The sequence below is a fragment of the Dipteris shenzhenensis genome, chromosome 14, assembly GCF_047967505.1.
Source record: "Dipteris shenzhenensis isolate YYH24624 ecotype China chromosome 14, Dip_SZ_1.0, whole genome shotgun sequence".
NCBI lineage: Eukaryota > Viridiplantae > Streptophyta > Polypodiopsida > Gleicheniales > Dipteridaceae > Dipteris > Dipteris shenzhenensis.
This window is the reverse complement of record NC_141609.1, coordinates 54,824,650-54,842,903: the sequence shown is the minus strand read 5'-3', so window position 1 is coordinate 54,842,903 and position 18,254 is coordinate 54,824,650. Positions and strand designations below refer to the sequence as shown.

At 44.3% G+C, this 18,254-nt stretch overlaps 1 protein-coding gene across 1 annotated transcript in view; it reads right to left on the bottom strand.

Annotated features, from left to right (window-relative positions):
- The window catches only part of ELF9 (RNA binding (RRM/RBD/RNP motifs) family protein), a 122,602-nt gene that overhangs the window by 20,158 nt on the left and 84,190 nt on the right, over positions 1-18,254 (bottom strand). The window contains exon 10 of the mRNA XM_087385095.1: positions 7,707-7,783. Within this exon, the coding sequence (XP_087241221.1) occupies positions 7,707-7,783 (77 nt within the window). The remainder of the gene's footprint in view (positions 1-7,706; positions 7,784-18,254) is intronic.

The window sequence follows — 18,254 nt, the reverse complement described above, 5'->3', positions numbered from 1 at the left end:
CTGACATCACCAGCACCCAATAGTGGGTGTAGACCATAGTGTAAACATATGCTCTCACACAATCCACACACCCACACATACTTGAGCATCCATTTATACACAGTCTTCGCACTGATTTCTGTCGGCACTCCGGAGGTGAAGGGTAGACTCAGCTATGACGAAGGCTAGCATTAATTCATATGCTCAACACCACCGTTTTATTGGCGAGTATGAGAAGTAGAGTGTTGTCTTTCAATGCCCTTCTCTTTATAGAACTCAGTCAGTTCTGTTGAGTAATATTACCCTTCTTACATGAGAGAGTTCATATGCTTCACAGTTTGGTTTTCAACCATGGCAACGAATTCCTTAAAGTACTTAAGGGTCTTAGACTTCTCCTCCAAGAAGTACACCCATGTGTTCATGGAACACTTGTCTATGAATATCCGGAAGTAAACCTTCCCTCCTACTGATTTTACATTCAGGGGGCGACATTGATCACTTTTAACAGCTCTGAACAGCTTTAAACTTTTAAAAGACACAAAAATCCATGAAGATGTTTGCAATGTGCATAATGCCATAGAACTGCAAATGCCAGAATACCATAGATGAGAGCATATAAGTATGCAAGATAATAGAAAAGGAGGCAAGTCAGTCCTAATGATCTGAAGGTGGTGTAGTGAGAGAGGCTGCCGCCTCCTCCTTGGCCTCATCATCATCCTCATGCTTAGGCGCCCCCTTTGCTACATCACTGCCTGAGTCCTCGTCCAATAAATAGTTCGGAAGTGTACTCTACCCTAAACTTGTTAAGCAAACACAAGTTTGCATTAGCAACTACAAGACATTTCCCTTCTGAACCCCAAGCATGTTCCCTCTTTTTAGATCCAATGTTTCCAAAGTTGCTCCACAAGCGTTCAACAGGTCAAGAGCTAGCACCTTGGCTGAGTATTTGAATGGCCAAACGCTGCATCTGCCCCATATTCCTCCCATCGACAAACAGAGGAAATCTTAATCCTGTCAGTTTGTGCATCCTCCAAACCAAACAATCTTTTCTTTGCTTATTATATGACAGCTCCTCCCACACTTTCCTCCTATCATTTGCATTTGAGAAAAGCCGTCTCAATACTATCTCGCATCCTTGCACCACCTTTGTATCTGTTCCTTACCCCTTCCCTTCAAATTCTCAACCCAAAACAAAGGTTGCAGCCTCCAAAGTGAATGATATACCGTACATCAAGAGGGGTTGCAAGTGCCTCAGCTCCTCCTCCCTCCAACCATACAAAGATCCAGATTTTGAATCATCCTATCCAACCTTCATACACCTTCCCAATATAAGGATCATCCCCATCAAGAAGCCTTAAGATCATGAGAATAGCTTTGTAGCTTGAAGCGAAAGATGTCATCCAAAAAAATGGACTTAGTCTCAGAGTCCATGCATGGTTACGTTCATGCCATGCATCCCACTCAAAACAAACAAGAAGTTGCCTCAATAATGATGAAATTGTGAGCAAAGCATGTGTCTATATACTTCAAGAGATTCTTTGGGGATACCTTGCAAAAATACCCAAAAACTAGTCGTGGCAAGTGCTAAAAGAGACACAATGATTGCCCATATCATTGGCTCCACCTAGTCCAACTAACTAATGTCTTTCAACAAATTATTCAGCTCATGTGCCATGCAAGGAGTGGAAGTGATGTGCAAGAATCTTCCTTGCAACCCTATTGGAGTTCTCACCACATCGAAAATAAATGGAATAACACTATTTTCCCCCACATATATTAATAGGCCTCCAGCCAAATGCTAACCAAACTCTCAGCGGACTTTCCTTGAGTCAGGATGGATCCTACCGAAGTAGAAGCCAAAAGGAATTGGCCACCTTGAAGAAAATTCAAGTACGTAGCTTTCTCCGTTTATGCTCGGGGTACCAAGGAAATTGCAGCCTTTGAAGAGCTTAAGGAAAAGCTATGCTCCGATACTATCATTATCTTGCCAGATCTATGCAAGCCCTTTCCTGTCCAATGTGATGCCTGTGGGAACAACATAGGAGGAGTGCTTGTGTAGGACGGTAGAGCAGTTTCGTATGAGAGCAGGGTGCTCAGTAATGCCGAAATGAATTTCGGAATCTATGAGAAAGAGATGGCAGCTATCATGGATGCTCTTTCTACCTGGAAACATTACCTTTTAGGTGCTGACTTTTATGTGCAGACAGATCATCAATCCTTGAGGTACTCTCTCACACAGAGAAAGCTGTCAGACAACACATGCAGTGGGCAAACTTCCTTTCAATGTTTCATTTTCAAATTGTGCATGTAGCTGGCAAGAAGAATGTTGTTGTAGATGCACTTTCCAGGAAGTCAAGTCCCAATGTAGTATCAAAGAAACCACAAATTTCAGCTGTCACCATTGCATACGACAGTGAACTTGATGCCATGAAGGATCAGTATGCCAATGATGATGATTGTGCAAGGATTTGTGATCAGCTGGCTGAGGTCCAAAGACATAAGCACTCTATGCATAAGGATGGATTCCTGACGATGCATGGCAGACTTTGTGTCACAACGCAGTTGAGGCCAAAGGTTTTGATGGAGAGTCACGCCCCACCATATGTACGACATAGAGGCATTGAAGACACAGTCAAAGGAGTGGAGCACTTGTCTTACTTCCAGTTTTGAGGAAAGATGTTGAGGCATATGTGAAGACATGCATCGTTTGTCAGAAGGTAAAGTGTGACAGGTAGAAGCCGGCTCGATTGCTACGGCCATTGCCTATTCCGGATAGACCCTTGAAAAGCACTGCCATGGACTTTATTTTCAATCTGCCTCGTACACCATCAGGTCATGATGGTATTTGGACCATTATTTGCAGATTCAGCAAACATGCCCACTTCATTCCAGTGTGGAAGAAAATTATAGCGGATCAGATGGTGAGGCTATAAATGTCTCATATTTTTTAACATCACGGGATGCCTCAATCCATTGTCAGTGATCGAGACCCCTGTATGACCAGCCTTTTATGCAGAGGTCTCTGTTTGAACATAGACACTACACTGAATTTTTCATCCTCCTTCCACCCACACTTAGATCAAATTCTACTGCCTTGGATCTTTTGAAATGGGAACAATTTTTGGCACTGGTTGAGTTTGCCTACAACAATACAGTGCATTCTTCCACAGGGAAAGCACCCTTTGATATTGTGGAAGGCGGAAGAAAGGTACCTCCCATTTTGCACACGAAAGAGAAGATCTTTGAAGCGGATCGGTACGTGGAAAGTTTGGATGCAGCCTATAAGAAGGTACAAGAAGCCGTCCTAAAAAGCTAGGAAAAGTCTAAACGGGCAGCAGATCGCCACCGACATGAGTTGGTCTTGAAAGAAGGTGATTCAGTGCTGCTGCGTTTTTGGAAAGCAAGACTTAAGCAGATGAGAGGCCAAGGACAAGGTCTACACCAAACTGAAAACACGGTACTATGGACCCTTTCAAGGTCTGCAAAAGATAAATGATGTAGCTTACAGGCTGAAGCTACCACAACATTGGACAATTCACAATGCCTTTCATGTGACTTTGTTGAAAGCTTTTCGTGGGGATGCGCTAGAAGAGATGCTTGATGAGAGAAAGCCTAAAGTGGAGGAGCTAGATGAGATCTTCGTTCCAAAACAGATCCTGGCAACCTAGGGTATTGCAACTCCACCTAGAAGCATTTCAGCTTGAGCCGACTACAGTTGAGGCTCGTTGAGGCTCAACAAAGTATTGGTCTGAGGCATTGCCTGATGCTCAAGAGGAGGGTAGCACCTCCACCCCTTCAAGACAAACAGGCTCACGTATCTAGAGGTCGCTTGGTGAAGTGATACTTCCCAGAAGTCCCTAGGAATGCATCCAATGCCTAGGTGCAACCACTAGGCCCAAGTGTTAGGCTAATGCTAGAAAAGAGGGGTCTAAAAATTGGCCCAAGGGGAGACCAATGTGTCATTGGTAAAGTTGGTTAGAGCTTTTCAGTGTGTCATTGGTCGTAGGGGTTAGGATTTCAATGAAGGGGGGGCAAATGTGCCACGTGGCACAACCCCATGCATCCTTGTTTCCAACTTCCCCTCCCAATGTTTTGGGTCATTCTTTCATTGTACAGGATATTTGCACGTTTTTCCTTCTCTCTCTCTCTCTCTCTTGGCACGCATCCCAAGGTTCCTTCTAGATGCTGTACGGGTGCATTTATGAATGTACAGACACATTAAATGCTGTACAACCTCTCTTTTAGCTGTTGCACGGCCTCATAAATGCTGTACGGCCAATTTCACGCTTTCAAAGGCCACTTTGCTGTTGTATGGCCTCATTTACGGCTGTACGGGATCAGATTTGCTGTTGGACGGGTCACTCCTTTGCTGCAGGGGCTGATTGGCACGCGCTCGGAGGTACTCTGCATGATGGATTAGCCCTTTTTTCCCTTGTTTCTCGCCTCTGCACCACTGAACCTTGCTCTTCTTTCTCTGCTCCAGCTCCCAGAATCTCTCTCTCATATTCTCTCTCTTTTTCCTTGACTGGAAGCCATTTCTGCACCCCTGGGGGACCTGGACAGAGGATAGGTGCAAGACAGAGCTTGCCCCTCTTCCATGGACAGCAAGTATGGATATTATGACTTCCTTTTGGATTTCATTTTTCATTTTTGAAGTTGTGATTGCTTCTATTTGCTTTGAGGGCTTTCTCTAGGCCAGAGAGGCTGTAACCAGACACAGCCACAGAGGGTGTGCTTGGAAAGGTACTAGAGGGACACTGTATTGCGGTTCTTATGTCTTGAGGCTATTTGAGCATTTGTTGGGGCTGGTATTGTTTCATTGTCACTTTCAGTGGGGCACAGTCAATGTGGAATGCCTTAGCTTTGCCCTGGGAATCGGGTTCTAGTCACACCGGGGAATTGGATGCATTCTGATGCCAAGTATTGGTTTCTGCTAGTGTAGTAGAGTGCAAGGGTGAGCCCTTGATGTAATTGCACAATTGCCATTGCCTGAAGAATTAAATAAATACTGGAAGGGGCGCCAAAATGTTTGGGGCCAATAATCGGTGTCCTTGGTGTTTGGTTTCTAAGAAGGGGCACTCTAGCCTCACCACCGGTGTGTTTAAAGGTCGTCTTTCGGTGGAATTTAACTAATAGAAGTGGATGGAAATGTTGCAATGTAGCTGTGAATAAAGTGTATGCTAAGTCAGTTAAGGTTTACTGCCGATTTCACCACCTATGTTGTGTATGTGTGTGTGTGTGATAGGAGTAGGTGTGATTGAGAGGTTGAAGCATGAATAAAGGAGTGATGGAGAGATTCAAGGAGGAGAAGGTGGACCTCGAGATGCTTTTCTGATCAAAGCAATGATGCAACAACTTTGTAAAATCTTGCCTGTTTAAGAGGCTCTCAAGGAATAAAGTGTAGGCCTGTGCTTTTGTATTCTCTCTTCGTTTCTTCAATGTTGCATTACTATACTTTGTAGCACAGCTCACTCTCCAGCTCTACTGTTCTAACAAAGCCTGGTTGGGAATTTTATTTCTGGTATAATCTACTATGGGGTATGAAGTCCACTGCAAACTGGCATGCTCATTCAAGTAATATCTTAAAGCATCCAATATGGCCACCCCCGTGTCACTGCTGAAAGTTTTGAGCTTGCACCTTGTTGGATTCTTTGTCAAAGTTTTCAGCTCAAAGAAATATTAAGACACATCAGAATTCTTTCATAATTGATAGATTTATGTATAACAAGAAAAATGATCCATGAATGCAATAAAAGTATCACACACAACCATAGGATGTAGTATTCCTTTGTCCCCACACATTCCTATGAACTACTTGCAACTTTTTTCAGGCTTGTATAGAGCCATCTTTTCGAAAAAGGGGGTATCCTACTAGATTGAACATCACAGCTCTATCTTTGGTACTCCCACAAAATCTCATGCTTGGGCAAAAAAAAAACAGTAATCATTGGCATGCCCATATCTAAGCCTGTCTAGTGCACTCCGATAAATTCGACAAGGCCAAACCATAGACTCAGTGTCAAGCTATGAAGACCCCCCATCATATTTATTAGTGGCTAACACTACAGATTCTTTCATAGAGTCTTAAATTAGGCAATTGCCATCGTAAAATTCAACCATCCATATGATATGCAGGGTTCAAAAAACCGATTCTTCTTAATTCAAGAGCAAGTTTTTCCCATCTCCCACTGTTACGGTGGCAACACTACACGATTAACATGTCTACCATGACATCTTCGACTCGTGATGTCATGAGAAGCACGAGTAAAATGCATGCTGTCAACTTGTCTGATGCCCTCAAACCACTCTATTCTATAGATCATGTGCCTTGATGAACTGCTACCCACATACCAAAACTGGTATCCTTCTCTAAAGCATGAAACCATGCATCATAATCACATGCAAGCAGCTGTAGAGGCAAAAGACGACAACAGCACAACCTTGACAGGCAGATTTCAAGCTATAGGAGTTCCAATCATGCTATGTGGTACTTGTAAGAAGAAGATGTAGGGAACTTCAAAGTAACCCATTTATAGGAAAATTCCTCACAGATTATGACCTTGTTACAAAATGTAGAATCAAAATCATGGCTACGGAGAGACTCTAAACACAATACAAAATCAAAACCATGATTCTAGATCCTGAAATGTATATAGAGACCTGAAGTATATAATTGAATTTCAGATCTAATTCAATCTAATTCAGCATAACAAGGCTACACTCGCCCACAAATCTCATATGTGAGATGATTTTGGAACTTCTTTGACAAACAGCAACCCACCACTGAATACCCTGCCAATGTGTCAAAATTATATAAAAATCAGCAAAACTGTACGAAATCCATGCATGCCTACAGTCAGGATTTTGCTTAGACTGGATGGATCCACTGAGAAAATTTCCCCCCAAATTTGTTTTGAAATAGTCCAACATTCATCTCGGGACTGCAGAAACTTTTGTTATATTGGCTGTTCCTTTCTGTCCCAACCACCTGTAATTCAATTTGTCTTTGCAAAAACTGTAAACATATGCTGAGTCATTTGCAAAAACACAGAGAAAGCTACAATATCTCAATAAAGATACTGGAAGGGGATGAAGAAGTTGCAGCAGCAGGAGAATCTGCACTAAGGACCTCCCTTTCTTCAAAAGATACATTAAAATAATCCCCTCCTCTCCAAGCCGTTGTATGAGGTAGCAATGAAGAATATGCAATGAAGAATTTCCCAAGGGTTTCAAAGCCCAAAGCGTTCCCAAGGGCATGAACCATTCAAAGGCATTCCACGTAGGGAAATTTGTACAGCGTGATGTCAATACCATGTTCAATAGTACCTACGCCCCCTCAGCACCAAGGGAAACTATAATAAGATTTCTTGGAAGACACCCCTAAGCTCTTTATATAGAAGTCTAAGTACAATTTTCCAACTGGGTACCTTGGAAGTACAAGCTTTCCAAAATACTCTAGTTCTTTTTCCTTCAAGTCTGAAGGTCAAAACGAGATTTATATATTTGAACGAATTTTAGCTATGTCAGAGGATACACTTGAAAAAGAGGATAAATCCTTCTCTAGCCTTACTACTAAAAGATTGCAACTACTGTTCAAACAGAGTATGATACCACGAAAATTGCAAGTGTCTTGTGATGTGTAGGGACCTTGTAGTCCATGCATGATGCATGTTAAGCTTTCCTTTCTCTTTGTCTTACCTCACTTTAGCATGAAACGTGTAACTTACCAGCAGCTCCTGCTGTGTGAACATATTCTTCAAAAGCACACTTATTGGTTGCTGCCTCTTTACATCATCAAAACCACCTGTTACCACAAAGATTAGCACAGAAGAAAAATGCCCTTGTAAGCATACACACACATAATCCAGGTTGTCCTTTCATGCTATTAAATGCATCCTTTATAACTATAATTGGGCCCTCCAAGGAAACAAGGCATGGAGCAAAAGCGAGGGGAGACAACACAGATTACAGAAAAGAATGATCCAAACAGTCAACTATAAAGCCTCAGAACACACTACTTATTGCTTGGCATGCATAGCAACTACTTCCCTTTTTTAGAAGCTACTTCCTGATTTGGAATCCCTAGCATTGAGCCTCCACTCTCTCCCTTGGAGGTGTTGCATCCTTCTTCTTTGGAGTTTATCTCTTAGAGCCGCTGCACCTCTTTTCCTTAGAGGTGACTACAGACTCTCTTGGAGCTGCTGCACCCATCTTCCTTAGAGATGCTATACACCTCTCCATTGGAGCTGCTTGACTTCTCTGCCTTGAAGGTGCTTCCCACTCCCCTCTTATAGTAGTTTCCCTTAGAGATGTCCTCAAGAATTGTCTTCTACATAAAGTTTTCTGTCACAGAGCAGTCATACAGAATGGTCCTTTTGCAACGTAAAAAACAGTGGAATTTTTGCAACTCGGATTTGCTGCTCTCGGAACTGTCAGACAAATAATGTCTTGTTGCCTCGAAGCGTCTGCCTTCACAGCCATTAAGCTTTGATCGTATAGCTGTGGCAAGCTGCCCTGACCCTTTCTTGAGGTTTTCAGGCCCATTTCAGAGAAGCGACTTTTCAGGCCCATTTCAGAGAAGTGACACAAGAACCTAGCCTACAGATATACTGGGTCTTGTGTCTATAAAACATAGAGCTAGGAAATACTCCACGTTCTACTATGAAGTCTTCCCACAGTAACAATTGTTATGAAACACCATCTATCCATTCCTATACTAAGGCTTGGGGCATAGCACTAGCATGGAATATCCAATTTGCCTTAGATGAGCTCCAATTGGCATCCCTCTATATATGTGTTTTCTTGACAGCTTCTCGGGGACACAACTCCCGTTGTGTTATGGGGAGTCACCAATAGAATGTGACCTCTCCCTACCCATTTGTTACACGGTCCATCCACCCATCAAGAAAGCCCTTTCACTTACATTGTAGAGGAAGATGAAGGCAAGGATTAACTCACATGCACGCATTCATATTTGGATAGCTAGTATTGCAGACTCTTATTTTGAGCAAGTTATTTGGAGAAGAGAAGGTAAAGTTATATTTGAAGCTTCCAGCAGGAAGAAGAGAGGGCTCACAATAAGCATGGCTTTCTAGATATTTGAATATTGTACAAGATTTTATGTATATTCACTATCTTGTGATTCTGGAACATGACAACCATCTCAGTCGAATTGCTGTTAAAGTGTGAAATCAGCAAGTAGACCTTCATATTCTTCCCCATCAGTGTTGATGGCCTTGTCATCAATCTTGACATCATGAGGGCGTGACTTGTGCACCTGTGGACAAGACCCTGGAAAGCTAAGGAGTAGGGCCTTGGGATGTGGGTGTGTAAGATTCCCCCTAGGGACTGATGCCTTGGGGGCGAATAAGTGATTAAGTCCAAAAAGGGGATCAAGTACCCTTAGAACCCAAGTTGGCCATTGGTTTGGTCCCACTAGAAGGGGCAAGGGGCAAATGAGTTTTAAAGTTGGTCATTGGTTTGACCACTTTGAACCTAGGGGCATTTTTAAAACGTGGGCTGCCACGTGGCATGCCCATGCAAAATGCAATTAGCAAGGTGTTTTGTGGAAGGTCCCAAGAAGGAAAAAATCATGTAAGGTTCTTTCCACGGGGCGGAAGAGGTCAGTGGACAGCGCGGGGCAATGGTGTCTCCAAAACAGTCCGTACAGCTGTACGACAAGTGCAACAGAAGCCCGTACAGGCCTGAAGAATTCCGTACAGCCATACGCTGTGTGGATAAAAATAAAAAAAAATGTTTTTCACTTGTTGCATGCTGATGGATAGGTGCATAACTATGTACATAGCTATTTGGTGGTGGCTATGAGTTATGGGCACCCTCATTAAGGACTCTACATTGATATAGATATTTCCTTGGGATGGTAGACACTTCTACAAGGACTTCTGGGAGATGATGAAAACCAAGTGGATGCACTCCAGAGCACATAGTATCCAGTGTTACGGCGTTGGTTGGTTGAGTATTCATTTGGGCATGCGTGGTTGTAGTCTCGTTGTAATGTCACATGGACATTGATGTATGAATGAGGGTGAAGTAAGTGATGCCATGTGTGGCATGCATGCATTAAATGCCTAGTTTAAGGTAATGTGCAAAGCATGGTGTCAAAGGTGGGGATTTTGGGCATTAGAGGCCTTGGTAAAGTTTTTGTGAAGGGCGGAAGAGTGGTGAAAATAAGGTGATGACGTGGCTATGATAAAAAAGGAAGCATGCAACGTGCTACATAGAGGAGAAGAAGAGAGTTTTGGATGGCGAGATGGCGGAAGGAGCTCGTAGGTTAACTACTAAAAGGATTGACAGAGGAGGGCTCTGGAAGCGCAGGTCGCGACTGTGTGAGCGAGGGGGGTCGCTAAGAGGTGGGTGATCAGGAGGAGAAGCTGGGGGGGCTAGTTCCCAGGAGCCAAGGTTCTGCTGGGGTGGCTGAGTGCTATGGGGTGTAGCTTGGGCGTCGCTACGGTGTGGGCTAGGAAGAGCTCAAAAGAGCTAAGGAGTCCAGGGACGAATGGTAACCGTTGTGGGAGTTTTTTGGTGGCTGGAGCATCCCTTCTAAGAAGCTAGAGACAAGGGATCACAGGAGAGGAGGACCACCAGGAGGGCGAAGGGTGACTCAGGAAACTCGGGAGGAAAGGCCTACACCAGGGGTTGCGCAGGGGAGGAGCGGGTGGAGATTGGAGATAGGAACACAGGAGTTCGGTGAGCTAGGAAGGCTGCGTGAGCTCGAAGACGGGAGCAAGCTAGAAGACCAGAAGGTTGGGGGTTGCTTTGGATGGAAGCTGAGTTGAGGAGGCGTGAGAGCTCGCTGGCAGGAATCTAAGGAAGGAGAAACCGTGAAAGAGAGGCTCGCAATAGATATGAGGTTGTGTGAGCGGAAAGCTCTTATTGCATGAAGGTCATCGCATGTGACGAACAGAACCTTGTGAAGAAGGAGACGCTGCATAGGTGACTGTTTACATGACGGGTGAGGGAGTTCAACTGCACGAGCGCAGAGTAGATGGACTCCGGGTGCTTCAAGCTGACGAACCATGTGCCAAAGTGAGTGTCTTGGATAAGGGAAAGCGTGTGAGCTAGCTTGTTATGGCAGCTTCGTATGCAGCTGGTGAGCCCTGAGAGCATATGAGCTTTGTGAGCGACAAGAAGGAGAGGTTGTGATCTTGCTGGAGGTTAAAGAGACTTGGTTGTAAGTAATCGATGATGTGGGTTGGAAGCTTCTGGGGTGTTCTGATTGCGTGAAGGCAGAAACGAAGACGAGATACTGGCTGTGAGAAAATCCAGAGATAGCGAGCTTTTACATGAGAGCTTGGTTCAATTTAGACTATAGAATATCTATGGGAACTTGTGGGTGGCAGATTTCCGACAAAAGACCGTGTTAGTGTATAGTTCCATGCATAGCTTGTAAGGACGTAGTGCACACTTGGTTGGAGCAGCAAACCCGGTGGTCATGGATGATCTTGGAAAAGGCCTTGCTTGTGGCAACGGGACTATGGGCAGCAAATGGCTTAAAGTACTAGGCTTCATGCAGTCCAAAGGTGCAATTCCAAAATGAAGATGGCATACTGTTGGTCGAAGAAGGAGCTCTTGTGATTGTTGCCATACTTGATTTGTGGACCTCATAAAAGAAGATAGTTTAGTTTCACAGGAGGTGCTTGTGTTAAGTACTTGACTGCTTTATGTTGCTCTCAGTGTGGGTTCTCTCACAGAATTGTGGTGGGTTCTGACATAGCGTGTTGTTCATTTCTTTGCTCATAGGCTATGGGGAAGTACTGGTTGTGGCCAGAGTGTGAGTTGTATCAGAAGGTGTGTAGAGAGAAGGATGCTGAATGAATGCCTTTTACCTTGTGATTGTGCTATTCAGTTGTTTTAAATGTGGATGAGGGTGGCTGTGAAGGTGGATTAGGCTCTACTGCTTTTGTCCATCCTACGCTAGACGATGAGAACCGTACAATAGTGAAGTCGTCCATACAGCTGTACAATAGGCGCTAAACAGAACCATACATCCATACATAGAGGGTCTTGAAGCAAGCGTTTTGGAGTCCGTACAGTCCTAATGCAGGCTGTGCAGCCCTACGTGGGAATTCTGAAGTAATCCGTACAGTTTGTACGGACTTGTGAATAGCTAGCGCTGATCAGTCATACAATTCTTGTGACTGTTTTCTGAGGCCTTGGGACTCATGCACGAGCAGGTTGCACTCTTGTGACAAGTTGGTTGAGTCGAATGCCCCACAGGGCAACCATTTTTAGCCGGTGAATTATGGACAGCAACCCTTTCCTCCTTCAGTGATGCACCCAGGATACTTCGGAGGAGGGCCGCTTTTCCAAACAATGGTGGGACAGCCCACAGAAGGGCTAGGAATGCCTGGCACAAACTTGGGAAGTTTTCAGCCAAGAATGCAAAATTTTCAGCAACAAATGGTGGGGGGTATGCAAGCTGGAATCCCAACATGATGTATGAAAATATAGGGATGCAGCCCGGAATGCAAATGGGGATGCCAGGAATTATGGGTGGTTTCATGAACATGCCACAGATGTAGGGAATAGGACCGGGAATGGTCAATCCAACCATGGGAGTTGGCACTAATGCATAGAGTATGGGCCAGATGGTGCCATCTCCCTAGTTGCAACCACCTGTGTATGACAATATTGCACCCAATCGCAAATTGAAAGACTACAAAGAGGATGGGGCTGTTGCTAAGTTTGAGACATTCAATAGGACACAAGACATGCTGAAAGCATTGACTTTTGTGCAACAATTTGATGCCGCCTATGCGGATAGGAACTTCACGGAATCATCAAAAGTCAAGAAGGCAGCCACCATTCTCAAGGAAAATGAACTTCAATGGTAGGTAGAGCCCCTACTACCACTTGGATCGAGTCACTTGGATCGAGTTTAAGCAAGTCTTTTCATCTGCTTGGTTCACCAACACTTCTGAGGTGGACATAATGACAGCTTGGCACAAGCTAGATGCCGCATACTGTGAGAGCTTGGAGGAGTACAACAAAAACTTTTGGGAAGCCTTGTTGCCCATGAGTTCTTACAGGCGTGTGGAGCTGTCCCAACAGGTTGAGAAGTATTGTTGTGGGCTGCCAAAGGAGATCCGGGACTTCTAACATGTCCTAGCTTATTGAAAATGCCACTACAGCTTATGCCCTCTTGCAAAGGAAGACTTTGGGCTTCAAGGGCAGCAACCACAAATCCCAAAAAGTTTAAGGACAGCAGGCAGGGACGTCATAAAATTTCAGAAAGTTTGAGCAGCCTGTCAAGGTTCGGTTTGTTGCAAAGTATTGCCTCAACGGAAGATGTCAAAGGAAGAGAAGAAAGCCCTCTATGATGCCAATAAATGTTACAATGTAGGAAAAAGGGCAATTGCCCAAACAGAAAGAGGAAGATTCCCTCGTTGGATCAGGGTGAGAAAAAGGGAGAAAAGAAGGATGACCAAAGGGGTAAGAAGCCTAAACCCACTGCTGGTCTTATGCCAGATGTCACTGGAGCCATACAACATGTAGATGCCACGGAGCTATGTAGAGCGTGGGGCAAAATCCGTGACCAGACAGCTTTGTTCTTCATTGATCCCGGGGCACAATCCAATTTCATTTCTCCAAAGCTGGCTGGAAAATTGGGCATAAAGGCAGAAGAGATCAGCCACTCTATGATGCAGATATGGCTTGCCCAGGGCACAGTGAGTCAGTCACACCCGTAATTGGGAAGCTCTTATGTGGACATTCAAGAGTTCATTATGCCATTGAATGGATGTAATGTTTTGCTAGGTAGGCCAAGCCAAGCAGGCGAAGCCAATTGAGACTCCTTCTAAACCGAGTACCACTATTGGAGTGAAAAGAAAAGTAACACCAATGGCAGCCCAGGCTTGGTCGAAGTCTTCTTTGAACCCAGAGTAAAGAGAAAAAGCAAGGAGAGAAGGCTTGTGTTTTGGATGCCTTCAGCCACAACAAGGATCATCGGATGGTTGAGATGGTGATCTCAGAATGCGATGTGGAAATGGAGGAAAGTCCAAGAGCAGAATAGATGCAAATTCACCTAGCGGGATCTTCTCAACGGTCAGTACCAATTTTGTTGTGTGTCTATTAGAGAACTCCTCTGCTATTTGATCTGCCACCTTGGCCATCTCCCCATTTCGGTAACATCAGTGCTAGCCAAAGGACCATCAATCGGCTCTACCAATGCTGTACAAAGAAACAAAAACTCTTCTTGAGCTTTCGAACTTCCATTACAGAAACCAACGGTCGTTGAGGTATATCTTTTTCACCTCGTAAGACATACAGCACATCATTCATCTTGAATTGATAAATGTGCTTTTTCCAATTTATGGTTGGATTCTTCCTAGAATGCCAAGCCTTACCTAGGGCTATATCTGCATGAGCAAGCTTTGTCATTTCAAAATCAAGCTTCTCTACATAGTCATGAATTTGAAGTTCCAACTGGATAACCGTTTGATCCCATACTTCAGTTGAACTTCCGTCTGCCATTCTGACTGTGTATGCATAGTCAGATGGGCTAGTCTTTAATTTCAGCCTCTTTACAAGCTTGGAGTTAATTACATTGTGCGTTGACGCTGAGTCAAACAACACAATGACGTCTTGATTGGCTACTTCCCCTTCATCTTAATTAACTCTGTATCCAGGTTGTATACCCCGTTGCTGCGGGCTTTGATACGATATTATCAAGTGTACTGTTTACTAGCTTAGCGATTATTTTAGGGATGAGTTACCTTATGGGCTACCTCCACAGCAGAATGTTCAACATAAGATTGAACTAATCCTAGGGGCAGAACCTGTAAATAGACCTCCCTACAGGTTAAGTTTTACCGAAGAAGCGGAGGTGCGAAGACAACTCGAAGAATACCTCAAGCTAGGGCAAATTCAGCCCAGTTTCACCTTTTGCTTCGCCAGTGATATTAAAGAAAAAGAAAGATGATATTTTTCGCCTCTGTATAGATTACAGAGCATTGAATAATATCACTCTTAAGCACACGTATCTGATGGCTCGATTTGCTAGATGCGTTACATGGGGCCATAATTTTCAGTAAGATAGATCTGAAATGTGGCTACCATCAGATCCGTATTTTTTCTTTTTGCAAAAAAGAGACTTCTATTAAGTATTAAAGAAAACCGTTAGAGCAAGCTCCATACGGGAATACGGGATACACCATGCAATGCATGAAAAGCTCAAGAGCCAAAAAGAAAGGATTGTGGCTGATAGTGCCATCTTAATCCGATAGCAACCTCCGAGAAAAAGGGAGAATCCCTCCAAACTCGAAGAAATACAGTCCTCCTAGAAGAGGCTGCCTGTGAAGGGCCCTGCATGCTAGCCCATATGGCTATCAAAGTGTGAACCGCGTCACTTCAAATACCCATGAACACCTGTGATGGGTGCATCTGGGTGTCATCCAAGGTCTCTGTGCATCTGGCTCTCCAAATGTGCCAAGAGGAAATGCTAGCCAAAATCTCCCAAGAGGTGTCCACTGAAACATGTGAAGCTCTGAAAGGAATATGTGGTACATCCTGAAGACAGCAGGGCTCTATCACCTGTTGGCGGATCGAGAGTGCCCAAGAAGAAGTGTCACCCTCATAAAACACCTGGGGCCCAATAAGGGATAACCATGGGACCGAGCCCCAAGTCATGAAGAAAGGAAAGTATGAAAAATGCTGAGTAACCAAGCAACTCTTTTCCAAACAATTCTCGCTTAATTGCAGTCCCAAAGGCAATGTCGCACTGACTCCTCTGCTGAAAGGCAGCGAGGGCAAGTGGGATCAGCCCCAAATCGTGATCTCCACAGTTTCACTGCAATCCCTCCATGAATAGAAAGCCAAAAGAAAAGAGTGATCTTTCTATTTCTGAGGGATTTCCAAAGCCTCCTCCAGAAATTCCTACGCAAATCTGCGGTGATGAAGAAGCTATCCCAATGGGGGCTCTGGAGGGAATCCAACCTCTACTGCTCAGCTGAAATCTCCTGGCATTACCAACCGTGAAACGAAAGAAGGGAATCCCCCTCTCTCAGTGCCCATGATCTATCCACTCCCACTCTCCTGGGTCCCATTGCAAGCACCTGATAGGTGCACCTCCATATAACCACAACCTCCGGGATCCCAAGGCCAAGAGCAGAGGGTCGGGGTCTAAGTACCATTGCAAGCCCGTTCCATGGTCCACAAAACCAGCAATCCTGACAGGCTGAAAGGCAACTTCTAGAAGAATATCATCCATGGATCTAGAGAGTATACCTCCATCCCCAACGTCAAAGACCAGAGCATCTTCCCCAAGACCTCGAAGAGCGATCACCTGTAGAGGAACTGCTGTCCTCGAAAAAGCTCCCAACCAAGTGGTGGAAGTAATAGGCATCTCAACTGTCCATTCCACCAGGATGGCTGCATCTATCTGTTGAATCCTGCGTGCTACCCCTCTGAGGTGACTGATTAAAGCCTCCCAAGTGCCTACTGTGTAGGCGGGGCCTCTCTCCCACCCAGACCACTGCATATAATGGGAAGTGCCCAGAGGTCTGCCATGCTCATCAAGTATACTATCGTTCCAAATAATCGGCTGCCTATCAATCTCTTCAAGGGTAGAGGGCGGAACCCTTCAAAGAGTGTTCCTGAAGCTCCCCCAAGCTTTAAGGATAGTAGCCATGAGAGGAGAGGCATGAGAACTAAGAGAGGCGGAAGTAAAAATCCAGCAAGGGCTGTCCACCCAATCATCTCCTAAGGTAGGTATGCAAGCCTGAATGCGTCCAAAAAAGAAATCCTTCCAAGGTTCCTGCCTAGGCATGAGTCCCCTCACCACCACCTTACAAAGCAATGGCCTGCACTGCAAGTCCGAGTCAATGATATTAAGGTCCCCTTCCCATGTAGGGAGAATAATGGTCTCCCAGGCCACCCTCGCTGCAACATCAGATCCGTATTAGAGCCGAGGATGTGCATAAAACCGCATTTAGAAGCAGGTTTGGACATTATGAGTTCTTGGTAATGCCGTTCGGACTTACCAATGCTCCAACTACATTCGTCATGCTTATGAACGATTTACTATGCCCGTATATTGGGAAGTTTGTAGTACATTTTATTGACGACATTCTTGCTTTCAACAAAAGTATTGCTGAGCATTATGAACACTTAAGAATAGTGTTCAGTACTTTGAGGAAAGCCAGTCTCTATGTAAATAAAAAGAAAATTGTACTGTATATGGTAAGACTTGAATATTTAGGATTCATTATTGCTCCTGAGGGGGTAGAAATGGATCCAAAGAAAGTGGCTATGATACTAACTTGGCCTATCCCTCAGACTTTGACCACTTTGCGATCATTCTTGGGATTTGTCCAATTTTATCGAAGGCATATCAAAGGATATTCCGAGATAGTATCGCCATTGACTGATCTAACCTCCAATAGAGTACCTTTTATATGGGGACGGAATCAACAGGAAAGTTGTAACACCATAAAAAAAGATGTGGTCTCAGGACCGGTGTTAAAAATAGTTGATCCCCAGAAACCCTTTTTCATTGAACCAATGCAAGTGGCATTGTGGCACGAGCAGTTCTCCTCCAAGATGAAAGGCCAGTAGCCTTTGAAAGCAAGAAGCTTTCTCCCTCTCAACGAATTTGACCAACTCATGAATTAGAGTTGTATGCTATTGTCCATGCTTTGAAAACATGGAGACATTATTTGTATGGATCAGAGTTTTATGTTGATGTTGATCATGATACTCTGAAACATTTTTGTAAACAACCAGACTTGAGAGGCGGCCAAACTAGGTAGGCAGAACTCATGCAGGAGTTCAACTTCATGATTCGATACCGAAGAGGGAAGGATAATAAAATTGCTGATGTGTTGTCATCATTATGCATAATATGAGTTTCATGGAATTAGAGTGCTGTAGTGACCGAGATAAGAGAAACTCAAAAGGTGAACGAGTTCGTCCAGATCCTTTGGCCTAAGGCTCATGTGCTAAAACCTAGGAAAAAGGGTGACCTGGCATCCAGAAACCGTCAAACTTATGCAAGATACACCATAAGAGATGGTATGCTGAAAAGAAATGGCAAGGTAGTAGTACCTAATTAGAATGATCTCAGGCAGAGAGTCATTCAACAATGCCATGATAGCCCATGTGCAGGACATCCAGGAGTCGAGAAAACGTATGATGTCGTGAAGCGAGATTTCTTTTGGCCAAAAATCACAAAACATATTCATGAATATGTGACACAACGTTTTTCGTGTCAAGTAAGGCAGAGCCGGTGAAGCCACCCGAACTTTTACAGCCTTTGG